Source organism: Lampetra fluviatilis, chromosome 53, assembly GCF_964198595.1.
Source record: "Lampetra fluviatilis chromosome 53, kcLamFluv1.1, whole genome shotgun sequence".
Taxonomy (NCBI): Eukaryota; Metazoa; Chordata; class Hyperoartia; order Petromyzontiformes; family Petromyzontidae; genus Lampetra; species Lampetra fluviatilis.
Window position 1 is genome coordinate 9,671,279 of NC_136327.1, and position 17,481 is coordinate 9,688,759.

At 55.0% G+C, this 17,481-nt stretch overlaps 1 protein-coding gene across 1 annotated transcript; it reads right to left on the reverse strand.

The window, feature by feature from the left end:
* Nucleotides 1–2,845: 2,845 nt before the first annotated feature.
* Nucleotides 2,846–17,475, reverse strand: HDHD2 (haloacid dehalogenase like hydrolase domain containing 2). The gene is made up of 6 exons (XM_078879380.1): nt 16,503–17,475; nt 13,405–13,613; nt 12,638–12,722; nt 11,784–12,000; nt 11,345–11,408; nt 2,846–4,100 (listed from the first exon to the last, which is right to left on the reverse strand). The coding sequence occupies exons 1-6, from the start codon at nt 16,592–16,594 to the stop codon at nt 3,994–3,996; spliced, it is 774 nt and encodes a 257-aa protein (XP_078735506.1). The 5' UTR covers nt 16,595–17,475; the 3' UTR covers nt 2,846–3,993.
* Between the last annotated feature and the right edge of the window lie 6 nt (nt 17,476–17,481).

Here is a 17,481-nt window from a genome sequence, read left to right on the forward strand (position 1 = left end):
GCAAGATGGCGGCTTCCCGCAGTGGAGGCAGCAAGATGGCGGCTTCCCGCCGTTCCTCCCCAGCCACGCCCAAGATGGTGGTTTCGTGCCATGTGTTGGAGAGGGCTGACAGCGTCGGCAAGGCCCCAGTCGGATGGTCCCCGCTTGGCCTCCCCAAACTCGTCGTGGGCGTCACAAGGGTGCATAACTGCGTTAAAACAGACTTCAGCGACTCAAGTTGGGCTGCCACGTGTCGCCATCCATCGTAGGCGTCCACCAACGTGGACGGACCTGCTGAGCCGGCAACGTCCTGCACGCCTGGCGCGTCGCTCGTCCCTGCGTCGCCTCCTCCCTCCATCGTCGGTAGCGCCACCGCCAGAGGAAGATCGTCTTCAGAAGATGGTGCAGAAGATGGTGCAGGGACGATCTTTTTTCTGAGCTGTTTTGACATGCCGTTTCACTTCCGACACCAATGTAATAAAAGACTCTGCAAACAGTGTAGGTCTCCGTTGTCCTTTATTCGGGTTCTTGTCTCTCTCGCCCCTACGGCGTCCTCGCTCAGACCCGCACCTCCTCCACCGTGCACCCTGCAGCTACACCGCTGCTCCGTCTGCAGCCACACCGCTGCTCCGCTCTGCAGCCACACTGCTGCTCTGTGTGCCCCGCACACTCTGCTAGCTCTTCAGCCCGGCTAGCTTCCACTAGCTCTCCTCCGCTAGCTATAATTCCACTAACTCTAGCCCACTAGCTCTGCTGTGCCCCACGTACAATGCTGGCCGATGGTGCCGTGGCCTCCCACCACGTGGCAATCGCGCCACCCTCTCGCCACTGCCCAGCGTGGCCTCCTCCTGTTTCCACTCCTTCTCAACTCCCAGATTCCTTCCGGTTCTCCCCCTAAATCCTCTCTCTCACGTGACCCTGACTCCTCCTTCTCCTCACGTGACCCAGACTCCACCCCCTCTTTCCTTGCTCGCATTACAGGAGCAACACTATTTATTTACACAATGGTACGTAACATAACACAATCTACACTCGGGTCTCGACTGCCCATCTAACCATGCTATGGCAGAACTAGACACGGTTCGCTATCCAGGTCCCGACCACAAACGGGGTCCCGGACCGCGTGGCTAGAGGCTTCTTCTCCCCAACTTGGATCTTCGTAACACCAGCACACGAAGAACCTCGAGCTCCTCACGGGGCCCTCGTTAAATGCCCCCGGGCTGGGCTGGCTCTGCCCTTCGCCCTGCTCACGTTCCAGGTCTCTCGAGCTCCTTTAGACCACGTGACTGTCCTACGGCCCCCGTCCACCGGTGGCCCCCCTCCAATATCATCCGGTCACGTGACAGCAGGTCAACCAGCGTATCATTCCCTAAGGTAACCCTGGCTGGCTGACGCTCCCTCTCGCTCCTTGACCAGGAACCCGCACCGCACACTGCTCGCGGTGCCACTGCGCTAACCAGCACTCACCCAAGCCCCGCTAGGGCTGGTACTACATCCCTAACCCGGGCTGCCCATAATGACAACACCTTACCCGCCGTGGCTTCGTAAGCCCCGGCACCATACAGTGACAAGCACAGTCACTACAAATGTAGGGAGCTACAAATCCAGCAACCCGAGTTCGATTCCCGCTCACGGCCAATACCAGCTACGATTATCCGAACCGGTCCTGGGCTTCCCCTAGATCGACTCAGCCCCAAACGAGTACCTGGCGCGATGTGTAAAAACATCGCCACTAGGGAGACAAAGGTGGCCGGGCAAGGTGCTGGACACCCACCCCCTTGTGTGCCGTTCCAGCCTTCATAGGTGCTCGCTAATAGCGCTTATCCCAACCCAACAATCTGTTCAGGCTATATCGGGGACCTTTCCCTTTTCACTGAGGTTGTGTGTAGCTCTCCCCGGCGGGACATTGAGTGCAGCAGGAGCGCCGACACCAGCATCGACGCCGAGGATTGTTAAACTCTTTAGTTCTCTTATTTACTCGTCGCTCAACACATGCCGTGAGACACGGCGGGACACGGACGAGATGTGCGGGCAGCAGCCTCGCTTGAGCCGGAAAGGCCCAAGCAGTGACCTTGGCACCCAGCCACACCCTTCTCGCTGCCTGATAATCTGTCCAATGTCTATAAACCTGGTCATATTATAGGAATATAATGTATGCAATAATATATTATGCCCAGACGTAGCTTGTAATCGCACCTCCGATTAGCAGTTAGCTACATACGGTGCAAAATAATTTCTACATACATATATACAATCGACGCGTTATAGTTGTAGTTCCTTACGCCAATAATCCCTACTCTGAGGGAACCTAAGCACCATTGTGGAAACTGTCGAGTGACAAATGAAACAGTGTGTGGGTTAGTTAACTACACCATGAGGGGATCGTCATCGGGCTGCATCTCCCCAAGTTGCAGAATAATGGTGAATAACCTGCACAGGAGTCGCTCACTCCCGCAGAGAGAACGAGAAGCCAACTTGAAAGAGCGAGGAGGAACCACAGATAAGCGGGAAGGCAGCAGCAGCCACGTGGTGATGAGCCTATGCCGAATTTACCCTCCCCCAAGCTCGGTGTGCTTTCATATATTAAGGTATTATCAGTCAATTAATAACATGGAGGAAACTAAGGTGCCCGGAGAAAACCCACGTGTGCGAGGAAGGAAATGCAATGCCCGTACAGAGTCGACATTTCTGCTGTACTGCCTTTCTGGCAGAGCCTGGGTACGGCTGCTCCTCGAAGCCCACGGGAAGGGAGTTTTTCCAACATCCGTATGGTGATCCACCAACCCTCGCTGCTGCCTGCACAGTGCTGGGTTACAGGCAGCCATATGCATAGCCATTACCGCTGCCGCTTGGCACAGAGAACCTCTTCACAGCTATGGCCCTGGCAGGGCACCAGTTTATTGAAGGGAGGGAACACGTGACAACGAGGAAGGCGGTGACACTTCCAGCTGGTGGTTAGAATCCAGTGGCCCACCATGGTTAATACTGCAGGTGTGTATTAACCATACACATACTGCCACGCGCCATCTGCTTCACTCGCAGTGGATGTTAAAGATCCCGTAACATTAATCGCAAGAGTAGGGTCATTGTTGTGTCGTTCTATATTTTGCCAAACTTAAAAAAATGTACCCATCGAATGTACTCAATTGTAATTAACAGTTCAGACCTGCTCCGAAAGGACATCTGTGAAAAAGAGCTTTAAAGCTCATCGGATTCCTCCAGTATCAATAAATATTCTTATTCTGATTGTGAAAACTCGGCAAGACCCTCTCTGAAAAAGAGTCGTGAGACTCGATGAGTTCAAAATTATAAATTCACACTTACAACAAGAGTTCACAGCCTACCAGCCATCCACAGTTGAGCGAAAGCCTCTGTGCTGCACTTCACATGGCCTTAAAGTGCACATAGCCTGGCACAAGCGCTGTGGTGACATTACCGCCACTTGTTGGCGAATGGCAGTTGTTTTTGTGTTGGACAGGATGTGCGCGCTAGCAGCTGTTACACTGCGCTGCATCCCAATTCAGTCCCTGGCCATGACTACCCCAGCGATTAGTTATATCTGAACCAGTACTCGTCCCCCTCCCCCTCCTGCACCAATCTGCAGTGACCAGCATGGTGAAGTATGGTCAAATGACACACCCCCATGATTTCCATGGAGTTGGGAGGCCATTGTCCACTAGTGATTGTTACGGTCACCCCGTGATCGCCTCCGCTGGGAATGAAAATGGCCATGGCTGGCTGGGTGAGACAAGGGTCACCTCACAATCACTTGGCTGCAGCTTCTTCATGGGGGGCAGTGTACCGGGGAGGAGGGCATCACCTTCCCTGGGCCAAACTCACCACCCTCCATCCTGGCCAGCGTGGTGTTGCTCTGGTCAACGCATGGAGCTGTGCAACTAAAGGGCGAGGGTGGACGTCCACCTGTTTTCTGGTGGTCGAGCACCTTCTTGCCCTGTGCCTCTTTGCCCTCCTCCCAAATCGACACCCCCCACGACCTCCCTCATCCCCTCCTACTCATAAACGGAACTCAGCCTCCAACGCCTGCACGGCATCAGGGAAGCTGGAGCAGGTGAGGTTGGGCCCCGGATCCACACGGCTCTCGTCCCCGTCGCGGTATTTGCCTGCACAAGGGGACAACGGCGATGTTAGTGAGCATCCACTTTAGGCACGGTCCAGATAAACTAAACTGTTAACTACGAAAGATTTTTATTTTACCAGTTAAGGCTCACTGAGCTGTTTTGCTCTTTTTCAGAAGTCACCTGACCACAAACTATAGCTCAACGAGGTGGCTTATCACGTGGAAATGTATTGCAATCAAAATCTTACTGACCCTGGGAGCCTCACCGAATCTCAGGACGGGTCTCTATGGGAATGATAAGATTTTTCATATTTCCGCTGTACATTGCATCTGAAGTACCGTTGATGACTCTTGGACACCGTTGGTGAGGCACACGTATTTATTCCGTACAAGTAGTCACAACTGTGGACATACAATACTAGAGGGGGTATCGGCCCCCTCACCCAGCTAGCTGGGAATACACTGCTAGCTATCTCTGACCTACCTCCTAGTCCTCCACTAACGGGCTAGGGGAGGCTGTCTGGCCCGATACTGGTAAGTCGGGCTACGGTACTCGGAGTCCCAGAGCACTAGCTCTGGTTCTCGGGACCACGCCGCTGGCTCGGTCCTGCGCAGCCCTGACAAGGGCGGCGTCCCAGGGGAGTCCAGGGCTCTAGCTAGACGATCTTCGGTCTTCACTGGTTTAGCTTTAACATTCTGCCCCGAGCCCTCTGACACATCCCCCTTTATACTCCACCCCCGCTGAGGGGTGGGGCCCCGGGCTGCCTGGTGCGGACGTCGTTGAGAGCACCCCCCCCGTGCACTCACGTAGCCCCGCCCACTGTGTTTGTTTCCCATAAGCTGCCATGCATAACGGCTCTCTCTCTAACACCCCTACATCACCCCCCCCCCGCATAGCTTGCAGCCGTCCCGGCTGCCAACATACAAAAAAAAACGACAATAAAAGCGCATTTACCCCCTGACCGCGCGTGTGCCTCACTATTTTTCAACATAACGCGAAGAGAACAACAACAAGAACCAGAAAACCCCGAAGGGAAAACAACCCGACGCACCCCCCCCGAATAAATACGAATTCCGTAAAAGCAACGTATATACAAATCGCAAGGAACCCCCAACACACACACAACACAACACAATGTGCCAGGAGCACACCACCGACGCAGCGCACAGTAACCATACACGTGAAAATAAAAAATAAAAAAAAATTCTTCTTTTTGTGCATCACAAGAGTCTGCGCATTCTTGCGCGCGTCCTTGCCGCAGGCCCGTCACACGGGGCAACCCCGGATGGCGGACCATCCGGTGGCAGCTGTCCATTTCGAAGTGAGTCTGCGCTTGATGTCGCGAGACCCTCGGCATCCCCCGTAGGGGTTGTTGGGCGGGAGCCCGTCATTCCTGGTGCACCTGGGGGCGGGACAGCCGGCAACACGTCAGGCGAGAGCAGCAGAGACGGACCCTTTGAGTCGGCCGACCCCCCACATGTTTGGCCACGCGTGTGTGGAGTGGGGCATCGCACCGCAACGAAGGGTTTCAGCCTAGAGGGGTGCACAAACCACCGGCGCTTCCCCCATTTGATGCGAACGCACTGAGGCCGCAAAACCTCGACCACCTTGACGGGGCCCCGCCACGGCCACACCAGTTTTGAGGAGGTCGCGAGTTGTACCTGGGGACAGTGCAGCCATGCCCTGTCCCCCGGCTTCCACTGTAGCACGTGCGCGCGACCCAGTCTGAGGCGCTCATTTGCTTTCTGACGCCTGTCGGAATTTAGCATGGCAGCATCCCATGCCTCAGTCAATTTCGCAAGGTTAAATTTAACATGGTCGGCCAATTTAGTTTTTCCCAGCGGCGCGGGGATCTGCAGCTGTGCCCGAACAGGTGGGTCAGGTTCGCGGCCATACATGAGGAAGAAGGGTGAAAATCCCGTCGCAGCATGGGGGGCCAATCTGTATGCTGCCAGGACCCCTTGAATTTGCAAGTCCCAATCGGTCTGTGAGTCCGAAACCTGCTGCGACAACATAGACGTGATGGTTCGATGCAGACGCTCGACCATCCCGTCAGTTTGCGGGTGATAGGGAGAGGTACGAATTTTTTTCGTTCCCAGGAGCTCACAGACCTGTTGGAGGAGTTTGATGGAAAAATGTTTTCCCTGGTCGGTCAGCAGCCGCTCCGGAGCACCTTTGTCCATGACGTAACCTTGGACAAAGGCCTCCACGATGGCTGCTGCCGACTGGTTGGCCAGGGGCCAGGCCATAGGCCAGCGCGTAAAGCATTCCACCCCGGTCAACAAATATCCATTGCCCCTAGGGGTGGCGGGAAATGGCCCCAGAATATCCAGCGCGACAAGTTCGTTCACTCTGGAGACTCTGATAGACTGCAAAAGCGGGTTTGACTCCCGTGCTGGTGGTTTTCGCTGCGCACACCGAGGGCATGATGCCAACAGATCTGCGACATCCCTCGTCATGCCTGGCCAAAAAAAATCAAGCTGGAGCAAGGCGAGGGTCTTTTGGGTACCCAGGTGGAGGAGGCGCTCATGAGCAGCCCACACCACCCTACCCCGTAACCCAGAAGGGACCACCAGCCGGTGTCGATGGGATTTCCCGTCCCAATGCATCAGCAACCCCGCGTGCATTTCCCATGCGTCGGCATCACCCGTCCCCCGCCCCGCCTCCCCGGCGCGACGACGCGACGCGAGGAGGGAGGTATCCTCCATCTGGAGGCGCCCCCATTCATTAACAGGCAAACCTAGCAGAGAATCTTTTCCCTGTTGTGCGATAGAATTTGGAAGCAATGTTTCGTTGTCGGCGGCGGCCGCCAGGACCGGAACCGGCATGTCCCCTGCTGGCTTGCAACGTCCCGACCCCAGGAGGCATGCACATTCGGAGGTGGTTGGCATGCGCGACAGAGCGTCCGCGTTGGTGTGGCGAATGCCCTTACGGTAGGTGGTTTCGAAATCAAAATCCTGGAGGATCTCCAACCATCGGGACAATTGTCCCGATGGCTGTTGAACTCGCAGGGCGTACTGCAGTGCCGCATGATCTGTGTGGACGGTGAAATGCCGACCGTACAGATATGGGCGATACTGTTGGATGAAATAGACAATTGCCAACAGTTCCCTATGGGTGACACAATATCTTTGCTCCGCTGGAGACAACACCCGACTGCCGTACGCAACCACCCGTTCCACGCCGTCAACCACCTGGGAAAGCACGCCCCCAATACCCGTGTTGCTCGCATCGGTGTCGAGCAAAAATGGTTCCGAAAAATCGGGGTAAATCAAGGGAAGAGCTTTTACCAGGGCGTCCCGAAGGGAGCAGAAAGCAGCCTCCTCCTCCTGACCCCAGTGGAACCGAACCCCTTTTGATGTTAAAGCGTGTAGGGGTTTGGCAATCGTCGCAAAATCAGCGACGAACCGTCGGTAATACGACGCGAAGCCAATGAAACTCCTGACCTCTCCCACCGAGGTGGGAGTCGGCCAGGAGCTGACACACTGCGTTTTGGCGGGATCGGTAGCAATACCTGAGCGCCCCACGATGTGCCCCAAATAACGCACCGAATCGCGTAACAAATGACATTTTTGGGGTTTGAATTTCAAATTAGCAGCCCGCATCTTTAGGAAAACCGCCCGCAACCTCTGGAGATGTTCGTCAAAAGTTTTACTAAAGACGATAACGTCATCCAAATAAATCAGGCACGACTCCCATTGCAATCCAGCCAAAACCAATTCCATCAAACGCTGGAAAGTTGCCGGCGCTGAGTGTAAGCCCATCGGCAACCGGTTGAATTGGAACAGGCCGTGCGGTGTACGGAAAGCAGTTTTAGGCTTTGAATCATCGTCCAGAGGAAGCTGCCAGAATCCCGAAAGTAAATCCAGTGTGGAGAAGAATCGCGCTCCCGCCAAGGCGTCCAGCGATTCGTCCATCCGTGGGAGCGGGTATGCGTCGGCAACCGAAATTTTGTTAAGGCGCCGAAAATCAACGCAAAACCGCAACGAGCCGTCCTGCTTTTTAACCAGGACGATCGGCGCTCCCCAAGGGCTGGTGGAAGGAGAAATGATGTCGGCGGCTAACATGTCATCAATAGCCGATTTGACATGGTCCTTTTCGGCGGGACTTAACCGAAACGGATTCTGGCGTATTGGCGCGCTGTCACCCGTGTCAATATGGTGACGCAGCAGATGAGTGCAACCCAAATCGTATTTGTCCCGACTGAAAACGTCGGAAAATTCCCGCAGTAACGTTCTAAGCTGTTGGTGCTCCGAATTTGACAGGTCCGTCGATCCCGCACAAAGCGCATCGAGCCACCCTCCATCGCTGTCCGAATGTGGGTGCGGCCGGGGAGCAGTGCCGACGTGATTCGCAACAGGTTCCTCGCAGGGCACCGGCGTCGCGTGAGCAAGCACCGTCCCTTGAGGAACCACCACTGTCTGCGACCCCACATTGAGGACCGCGATGAAAGGGTCCCCGTCCCCTCTTACGACGGTCTGGGCCGGAATCAAATGAGGTCCACTAACCCCGGCCCTAGATGGTCCCAGCAGAATTCCCTGGTCCCCAATGCCCTCAGCGAAGGGCCGACGAAGTTTTAGAGGCACCAACATTTGAGCTCCCGGCGGCACATGAACTGTTTTAACGACGAACGCTGGTACTGTTACGAACGCCGTCCGAGCCGCAGTAGGGGAAGGCAGGAACGCCATGCGTCGTCCCGACGGGAGCTCAATGCATCCCTGGTCTATTAAAATACGAATCGGCATTTTGCCCAAGAAGTCCGTCCCCAGCAGGCACGGAACCGCCAGCAAGGAGGAAACAAAAATCGGGCCCGACAATTTGATATCCCCGATACAAATTTGCGCTCGAATCTGTCCAATGATGCCAAGAGAGCCCCCGTTAGCAGCATAGAATGGGACGTTAACCGGCAGTAAAGGACGGCTCTGGACAGATAGAATATTGTAAATGAGTTCGGAAATGATGGTCGCCGATGCCCCCGTATCGACCAGGATGCGTACCTCCACCCCGTCAATGTGTCCCACCACGGCCGACGACCCCGACGACGCGGCCACAACGCGATGGGCCAACATGGACCACTGCCTGGGTTCGATTTGAGTCCCCATAGTGGTGCGTGTTGGCCCGTTCGTTGCGGTGTGCGAGTGTGTGACGAGTGTGTGCTTGGGCCAAACATGAGGGGTGCCGCGACTCGCCGGATTATATTGATGGAGCTTGGGAGGAGGAGGGCCGGCGTCCTGTCGAGGCGTCGTCCCGCGCTGCCGAGGAGAGCGGCACCCCGAGGCGACATGGCCCCGGACGCCGCAGTTGAAGCAACGCGGGAGCGCCGGCGGCGATGACGGACGGTCGAAGCGGCTCGACCCATCCCGGCCCGACCGTGCTCCCGTCCCCTGCTGCCGTCGACGGTCGACAACGTAAACCTCCTCCACCGGGAGGGTGGCTGCAGCCACCGCACGCCCGGCCGCTGCCCTGCTGGCTTTCCGACGCTGTGACAGCAGGTTGGCGTGGAGGAGCCGCGCAGCCTGGAGGGAACTCATCTCCGTGTCCTCCTGTGCAACGACGGCGATGTCCAGGTCGTCTGCCAGCAGGAGGATTTTTTCTGTGACCATGGCGTCCACGCCGTCGTCGTCCATTCGAGGGAAGGCCGTCTTCGCCAGTGACAGGAGACTCGTCCTGTACGCCAGGGGCGACTCCTTTGCACCCCGCTGGCGATCGTAAAACTGCTGCCTGCATTCCGCTGAAGGTCCGTAAACCCCGGCCAGCAACTGCAGCGCCATCTGTAGCGTGGAGCGCTTCTCCCTCGGCGCCGATGTAAGGGCGGCGAGTGCGTCGCTGTCGAGGAGCGCCGGCGGCGCGCAGAGAGCCTCAGCATCCGACCACAGTGCCATTTCTTGGTGGGCGAGGAAGCGTCGCTGGAAGCCGCCCCAGTCGCCCTCCGCGCCAACAAACTCTTTGAGCGGAGGCAGCCGTTGGTGCAGCGCAGCGGTCGCCATGGAAGCTCGCAGGCTGCTGTCCCCGTAACTCGGCTGCGCTTCGGCGCGAACGGCAGATGGTATCGCCTGTCGCAGCCGTGATGACGCTCCCTCCGCTGGCGGTGACGCGGCAGCCCCAGCGAGAGCGATGTTGGACCCGAGGTTCAGGCCGGCCACGCCCTCAGCAGCTGCTGCGGCGATGGCGGGAGATTCAAAGTTTGAATCCGTTGAGATGGCGGGAAGGCGCATCGGACGTCGGTTCTCCTCGCCCCGTGGTGGTCCACCAGCCCCCAGACGCGTGATGTGTTCGAGTGTGGCGGCAGCGGCGTAGCAGCTCCGCCAGCCTCGCGTGAGCCAGCCTCAGCCCTTCTGATGGCGGTTCCTCTTCATCCTGATGCCCCGGTAAGAATGCGTCCGGCCCCGGCTGCACGATGTCTTGTTGAGCCGTCTCGGGCTCGACAATTTCAGCGGTGTCCTCCACCTGCGGTACTCCGGCTCGAGCTGTCCGGCGCGTGTCCATGTTCGTAGTTGTTCTGACACCAGATGAAGTACCGTTGATGACTCTTGGACACCGTTGGTGAGGCACACGTATTTATTCCGTACAAGTAGTCACAACTGTGGACATACAATACTAGAGGGGGTATCGGCCCCCTCACCCGGCTAGCTGGGAATACACTGCTAGCTATCTCTGACCTACCTCCTAGTCCTCCACTAACGGGCTAGGGGAGGCTGTCTGGCCCGACACTGGTAAGTCGGGGTACGGTACCCGGAGTCCCAGAGCACTAGCTCTGGTTCTCGGGACCACGCCGCTGGCTCGGTCCTGCGCGGCCCTGACAAGGGCGGCGTCCCATGGGAGTCCAGGGCTCTAGCTAGACGATCTTCGGTCTTCACTGGTTTAGCTTTAACATTCTGCCCCGAGCCCTCTGACACATCCCCCTTTATACTCCACCCCCGCTGAGGGGTAGGGCCCCGGGCTGCCTGGTGCGGACGTCGTTGAGAGCACCCCCCCCGTGCACTCACGTAGCCCCGCCCACTGTGTTTGTTTCCCATAAGCTGCCATGCATAACGGCTCTCTCTCTAACACCCCTACACATCTGTGCTACAAGGCTTTGCCTGAGACTTGTGCTCTCAATGGGCTTCTGCTTGGCTATAGAGGGCATTTATATCAAGATAAAGATACTTCCAGTTAAGAAATCTTAAAGAGAACAGTGCACCACCTTGGATCATAATGGATTGTCCCTTGGTTAAATAACCGTAACTTGAAAGTGAACTCGTGTTAGAGTGACAACGGCGGGAGCCGCGTGTCCACTTCCTCCTCACCGGTTTTCACCAGGATGCCCCTCATGCCGGCGCGCTGTGCTCCCGCCACATCATCCCGGGCATCCTGACACACGGCACGCACGCACAAAGACAAAGATCCCCCATATAGCCTGAACAGACTGTTGGGGCAAGTGCTGTTAGGGAGCACCTATGAAGGCCGGCACGGTACACAAGGGGGTGCGTGGCCAGTGGTGATGTTAACACACTGGATCAGGTCCTCATTTGAGGCTGAGTCGACCTAGGGGAGGAGGACCATGACCGATTCAGATAATCATCACTGGTGTTGGCCATGAGCGGGAATCGAACTCGGGTTGTTGGCTTCGTCGCGAAGCACACTAACCGCTACACTACTGCTCCCTACAATACGTGTATGCACATATTTCTGGGAGGTGGCAGGGTTGAGGGGCCAGGCTCACTGCAACCTCGGGGTCGTACGCACATCTCCGATCATGACGGCCTGGTGTGGTTCGCAGTCCAGGCCCCGCAGGGCCTCCAGGAAGAAGGGCCCCTCCGGTTTCCCCACGGCGAGGGCCTGCACGCCCGCTGCGTACTCCAGCGCCGCCACGAAGGGGCCAGGCCCCAACGCTAGCCCGTCGGCGCGCCGGTAGTACCTCGCCTTGTGCACAGCCACGAGTTGCGCACCCTCCAGCACCAGCCTGCGCCGGGACAACACATCGTAAAAATGATCCCGTAAACTGATAATGCACCATCACGTAGCATTTGTTGCATGGCTCAGAGGCAGGTTGCTCAAGCTCTGCTATCCTCTGTATATTCAGGTGTTTTCAGCCAATTCATGAGTGTTTTTATTTGGGAGGAACATGGAGCACTCGGGGGGGAAGAAAACCCACGTGTCTGAGGGGACAACCCTCTATCTCATACAGAGGGGATAGAGTCTACATGTTTGCTGTACTCCCTTGTTCTTGTAGAGCCAGTGTAGAGCTCCTCCTTGACACCCACAGGAAGGGATTTTAATAACATTTATATGTGTTATCCACCAACCCCTGCTGCTACCTCCACGACGCTGGATTACAGGCAAACGTGCACCTTCACCACCTGGCTATAATACAACACGTGGCCCGGCAAGACGTGAAAATGGTAAGGCACTCTGCACCACCCGCTCCAATGCAACCGATGCCATTGAGTTTTGCACGGGTCGATTCGTGATGGGCGTGTGGGGTGTTGGAGAGTGTAATAATGATTTTAGCGACCGGCCGTGGAGGTCACGGGGGGGTAACATTTCTAATGGCGACGGAGTTAATGTGTGTGGCCACGTGAGCGCGTGGTCCATCGCACCTGAAGGCCTCGTTCATGGCCTCATAGTGGAACCTCTCCGGCGCGAGCCCCACCAGGACCGCGTTGGGCTCGGCCATGTTCACACCTGCCGCACGCACAGTCACATGGCAGGGGGGCAGAGTTCACTCTTCACTTGCCTCTGTGGTTCAGGCAAGCCTGGCTCTGCTGATGAGACACCAGGTCCAGGGTGGGCTTGCTTAAGCAAATGTATGTGGAGACACAAAGCAGAATTATGTTGATATCTGGGTAAATAACCGGGTACATATCAGCTAGCTTCATTAAAATCGTTTATGCAACTACCGCTAACCGCATGAAGGAAATGGTAAACAACCGCTAACTAGTTTTCCCCACATATAGAATTGTCCAGCAATAAACACCTCTTTTTAAATCCTTTATATTAAGTTCACTTGCTTGCTTGCTTAGGACCGTGCAAATCTTTCAGTCGTTTTTTAACCCACTTCCCGTGATCCAATCGAGCTGACATTTTCCACACAGAATCGTTGTGCGTGACAATTAATGTTCGTGAACTTTTTTTCCAAAATTTTACACTTTTTAGGATAAAAATATATTTATTTACCAATTTCTTAATGCTGCCATGCAATCATCTGACCCATAGGTGGCAGCCATCTCAAGCCAGAGGACGAGAGGACTCTAGCCGCCACGCATATAAAGGATTTATAGTGAAAAACTTTGTTTTTACGGGTTGTACTTGTTACCTATTTAATTGAGGGATGAAGGGAGCTGCTGCGTGTGTAACCAAGTCTTACCCTGGAACTCTTCCAGGGCCGAGTCCTCCAGCATGAGCAGAGGCCTCAGGCCCCGCACCTCCAGTAAGCTCCGCGCTGCTAACAGCGACGTGAAGATCTCATTAGGCTCCAGGGCGAAGCCGAGGCGCGTGAGGCGTGCGTGCAGGTCGCGCCGGCACTCCTTCGTGGTGTTGGTCACGAACCGGATGCTCAGGGGCAGCTTGCGCAGCCTGGGAGAAGAGAGGAGATATGATTGAGGGGTCTGATCTGCGCGGGCAGCCCTGGGCTCTGCACCCACAGAGCTCTGCACCCATAGCTGCTCTGCCTACAGAAGACACAGCAAATGGAACAGCCATCCACATCAATGCTAAGATTCCTACGTGATTTTTTTTCGGTTTCATTGAGAATTCTTTATCTGGTGTCGAAGAAAGTGGGCTTGGGCAGAATACAGTTGCAAGAAGGGATGATGGCCGATGGACGAGACTGCTGATGGAATTTCAGTATAAGGAGATAATTTCAGTACAGATAAGTACAGTATAAAGAGATGCATCTCTGGAGAAGATGGCCACCATGGAGATGGAGTGTTGAGATTAGTTTGTATGCAGGAGATGGCTTGTGGCATCGCAGGACTATCAGTGAATGTGGCAATAAGGGGAGACCATCGTCCAGCTGTGGGTAGGCCATGGCTGATTAAAATGACATCTCAAACCCAACCAAAACCCCTGATAGTGCATATAGCAAGTGGCTTAGTCCAGGAGTCCATGGCCTGTGCACATAAAATGGGTATTTATCAATCTTAATTGAAAATGCAATACATTAAATGACAAACTACAGGAACATTATCTTTGTATACTGTGCAACAAAATCCAGGGATAACCAGGGGCTCCTACTCAGTAAACATGCCGTTGAGCCAATATTGACTCAACATTGGGCCAACGTTTAAGGGGCAACATTGGGCCAACATTTCATGTTTAGTGGGCACGAAGCTGGTGGGCGCATCTGTTGCCCTCTCGCGTGCTGGAGATGTGCGTCGGTGCCGAGTCCTGTGCCGTTCGCGTATATTAATAAGTGGAGGAAAATAAATGAATCATGATTCCACCAGCAATGGCGAGTGAACAGGGAAGAGCCCATTGCCAGATCCCCGGCTGTTGCGGCAGGCGAGGCAGTTTTAGCGTAGGGGAAGAGTGCCTGCTCGGTGCTGCTCGGGGGCTCCAAGTCCTTCTGATTGAGGCCTCCTCCCATGGACATTGGGCAAAGGTTTTAGTGACAACGTTGGGCCAACATTCCATGTTGACTGGGTAAAGCTTGGGACAGAATGCCACGTGTGAACCCCTTGTTGATTAGTGACAAACATGCCCATTATGGGGTCCTCTTTTGTGCGAGGCCTGGGAACATTTCCCTTCTGGTCCCTTTTGGTGAGTGGCCCTGACTACGGGCACTGGTGCCAACGGGCCTGTACCTCCCCTTACGCTCAATGCCACATATAATACATACCTTGATATTCATTGCATTATTTGGCATTTTCTTAAATGCATCAGCAACACAAAGCGCCTCACACCTCAAGGTCACCCCCAGTGGCAGCTGTCCCTGCGTGCGCGTGCCAAAAGGTGACTGGCCTGCAAGCAGGCATTAGTCTGCCAATAGGGGACGATGATTACTGCTGCTGTTGTCATCCCGAGTGATTTGCAGAGCCACTGCCACTTTAATTGCGACCGGTGCTGCACCATGGGCAGCGCAAGGGAAATTATGCAATAAGAAATCTGTGCTATAAATAGCTCATTAAATAACCCCATTGTCAAACACAAGAAGGCTAAGACGTCCCTCTAATTGCCTTTTAACTATCCCAAGAACAATAATTAGAATAGGTGACATAGCCTTTGCAAACACCAACGTTTTGGAACAACCTTGTTTCCTCCCTTAAAATCTTCCTCTTCCTGATACAAAAGATTAGTACTAAATTATCCTGGATACAACCACATTTGTAAATGTGATTTGTAACTCTGATCCTTACCTATGCATCGATAGTAAAATTTTAATGTGCAATTTTATTGAGGGCCTGTGTGTTGTCTTGGTGTGGTCTGGGACTGTTTTTATGCCTTACCCAAGTTTGCATTTAGTGTTGAAATATCGGCAGGAACCGATGTACTGTAATATTCCAATTTGTACTTTTTAAAACATTTTCAGTCACTTGCTTACCTTTCCTATACTTTGCACTCCGCTCGTGTTTTGTATTGTTGGTTGTTATAAATTTCTGACCTGCCCCTACTGGACATCTGTGAAAAAGAGCTTCATAGCTAATCGGATTCAACCAGTCTAAATACAGCACCGTACTATATATTCTGATGACACATCAAGGACATGGCCGTGAGCGCCTTCAGTGGCGAATAGAGGTACTGCGAAATTATAAAATAATAGCCAATATTCCCACATATATTGTAATTATTTTGACAAATCCAAATCGGCTTATACAGCCCTTGCGGGATTGGCATCTTAGGGACACAGCTGGGTCCCCTCGCCAGAGGGATAAGGGGCCATAGGGGGGGGGGGGGGGGCTCCCTCGCTTGTTAATTGCTTCGCCTGGTATATAGGTCCTGGTAGGTTCGATTCCGACCCTGACACCTGCTGAAAATTTTAAGTTTGCGTCTCCAGATCATCACGGTGGCTAGGAGATGTTAACTACATCGCCTGGTATTACAGAAGCCGTGTTAGGTTCGATCCCGACCCTGACACCTGCTGTTTATTTGGAGTTTTCATGTCTCTCTCTCCGTGGTCGTGTGGATTTTTCTCCGGGTCCTCCGGGTTTCCCCTTCCACGTTTAGAATGAACGTGCGTTTAAGAGTATTTGGCTGCTATAAATTCCCACTTGACAAGCCACTGCGTTGACGCTATCATTTATGGCAGCAAGATCGCTTCTGAAAAAGAGCTCTATAATAGCTCAGTGGGCTTTACCTGGTAAATTAACAACACCAGTTTATAGTAGTTTAGTTTCAGTGGTCGCTCGCAGAAGGGAGAAGCCGTGACCACTTCTCGGCCGCCGATTACAATCGCCCTTTGTAGTTTAGATCACGACGAAGTAACAACAGCGAGGTTATTATGGTGAAGACGACGACGATATTTACCGGAGCAGAGACTCCTGCGCGCCGGGCACGGCCGCGTCCCCGACGTGGAGCGTCCCGCTCAGGTCAACGAGCGCGGCGCGCAGCTTCCGCATCCTGCCGGGACTCACGGCTACAAACCAACCCGGGCCCCCGCCGCGGAGCCGGCCGACGATCCCGGGCCCCACGGCTCTTGCCTGGCACCCCCGAGTCTCAGTGCCCCTCACCCACCCCACACGCGGCCCCCGGGTGGGTCCCTGGAGCACCGCGGGCTCAGAGACGGCCTCCCACGCACGGGCCCCCCGCGGCCGCTCGCTCGATTCCCGTGCAGAGACAGCCCCGATCGCTGTCCGATAATTACATGAAACCCCCTCGAAAGAGATGTCGGTCCCCCGTGAGTTACGGGGTTTACGCGAGGTGGGTGGGCTGGGGGAGAATTTGTGAATCTCTCGCGGGGTTTGCGAGGGCGGCAGCTCAGGCCGCCTCGGCGTTCGTGGGTCACGGAGGCGGCTCCGGGTCGCGGCGCGTTAACGTATCACGCGGTCACACAATCACGACGAATCCCCCCTCGCAACTACAGTCACAAAGGGCCCACTGATGAGCGACGATAAGAATCCCTGAGCCCCTGTTTAAAATCGCAGCTGGCCAAACAACCCTCAACGTGTTGTTACAGTACACGCTGAACTTCTTTCGCGCCGTACGTAACCAACGGTGATCGTCGGCGGTGCGGGGGAATTGACAACAACACAACACTGCGGCAACATTCTCCTGCAAACGATTGGGACTCGGTTCAACTTTCACGAGATTGCGCACCGCAGGCCGCTGGGGCGAGTGATCAATGTTGTTGTTATTGCCGCTGGGGCTGCTATGGCGGCTCGCGGCAGACGGAGTTCGCGGCGGGGTCCGCCCCTCGCTCCGCCTCATGGCGGCGGCCGGGGCCCGAGCCTCCTCCACCTCTCCCCGCAGTCCCCCGCTCGCGAAATTGCGACTTCTCTCGCCGCTC

What these genes read in the sequence shown, in the direction of transcription:
- HDHD2 (XM_078879380.1), bottom strand. Translation starts at nt 16,594, where the DNA reads ATGCGGAAGCTGCGCGCCGCGCTCGTTGACCTGAGCGGGACGCTCCAC. An exon ending in GCGCAGGAGTCTCTGCTCCG is followed by an intron (nt 13,614 to 16,502) that starts GTAAATATCGTC and finishes CTCTTCTCCCAG; the next exon opens with GCTGCGCAAGCTGCCCCTGA. An exon ending in AGGCCGTCATGATCGGAGAT is followed by an intron (nt 11,409 to 11,783) that starts GTGCGTACGACC and finishes GCCGTGTGTCAG; the next exon opens with GATGCCCGGGATGATGTGGC.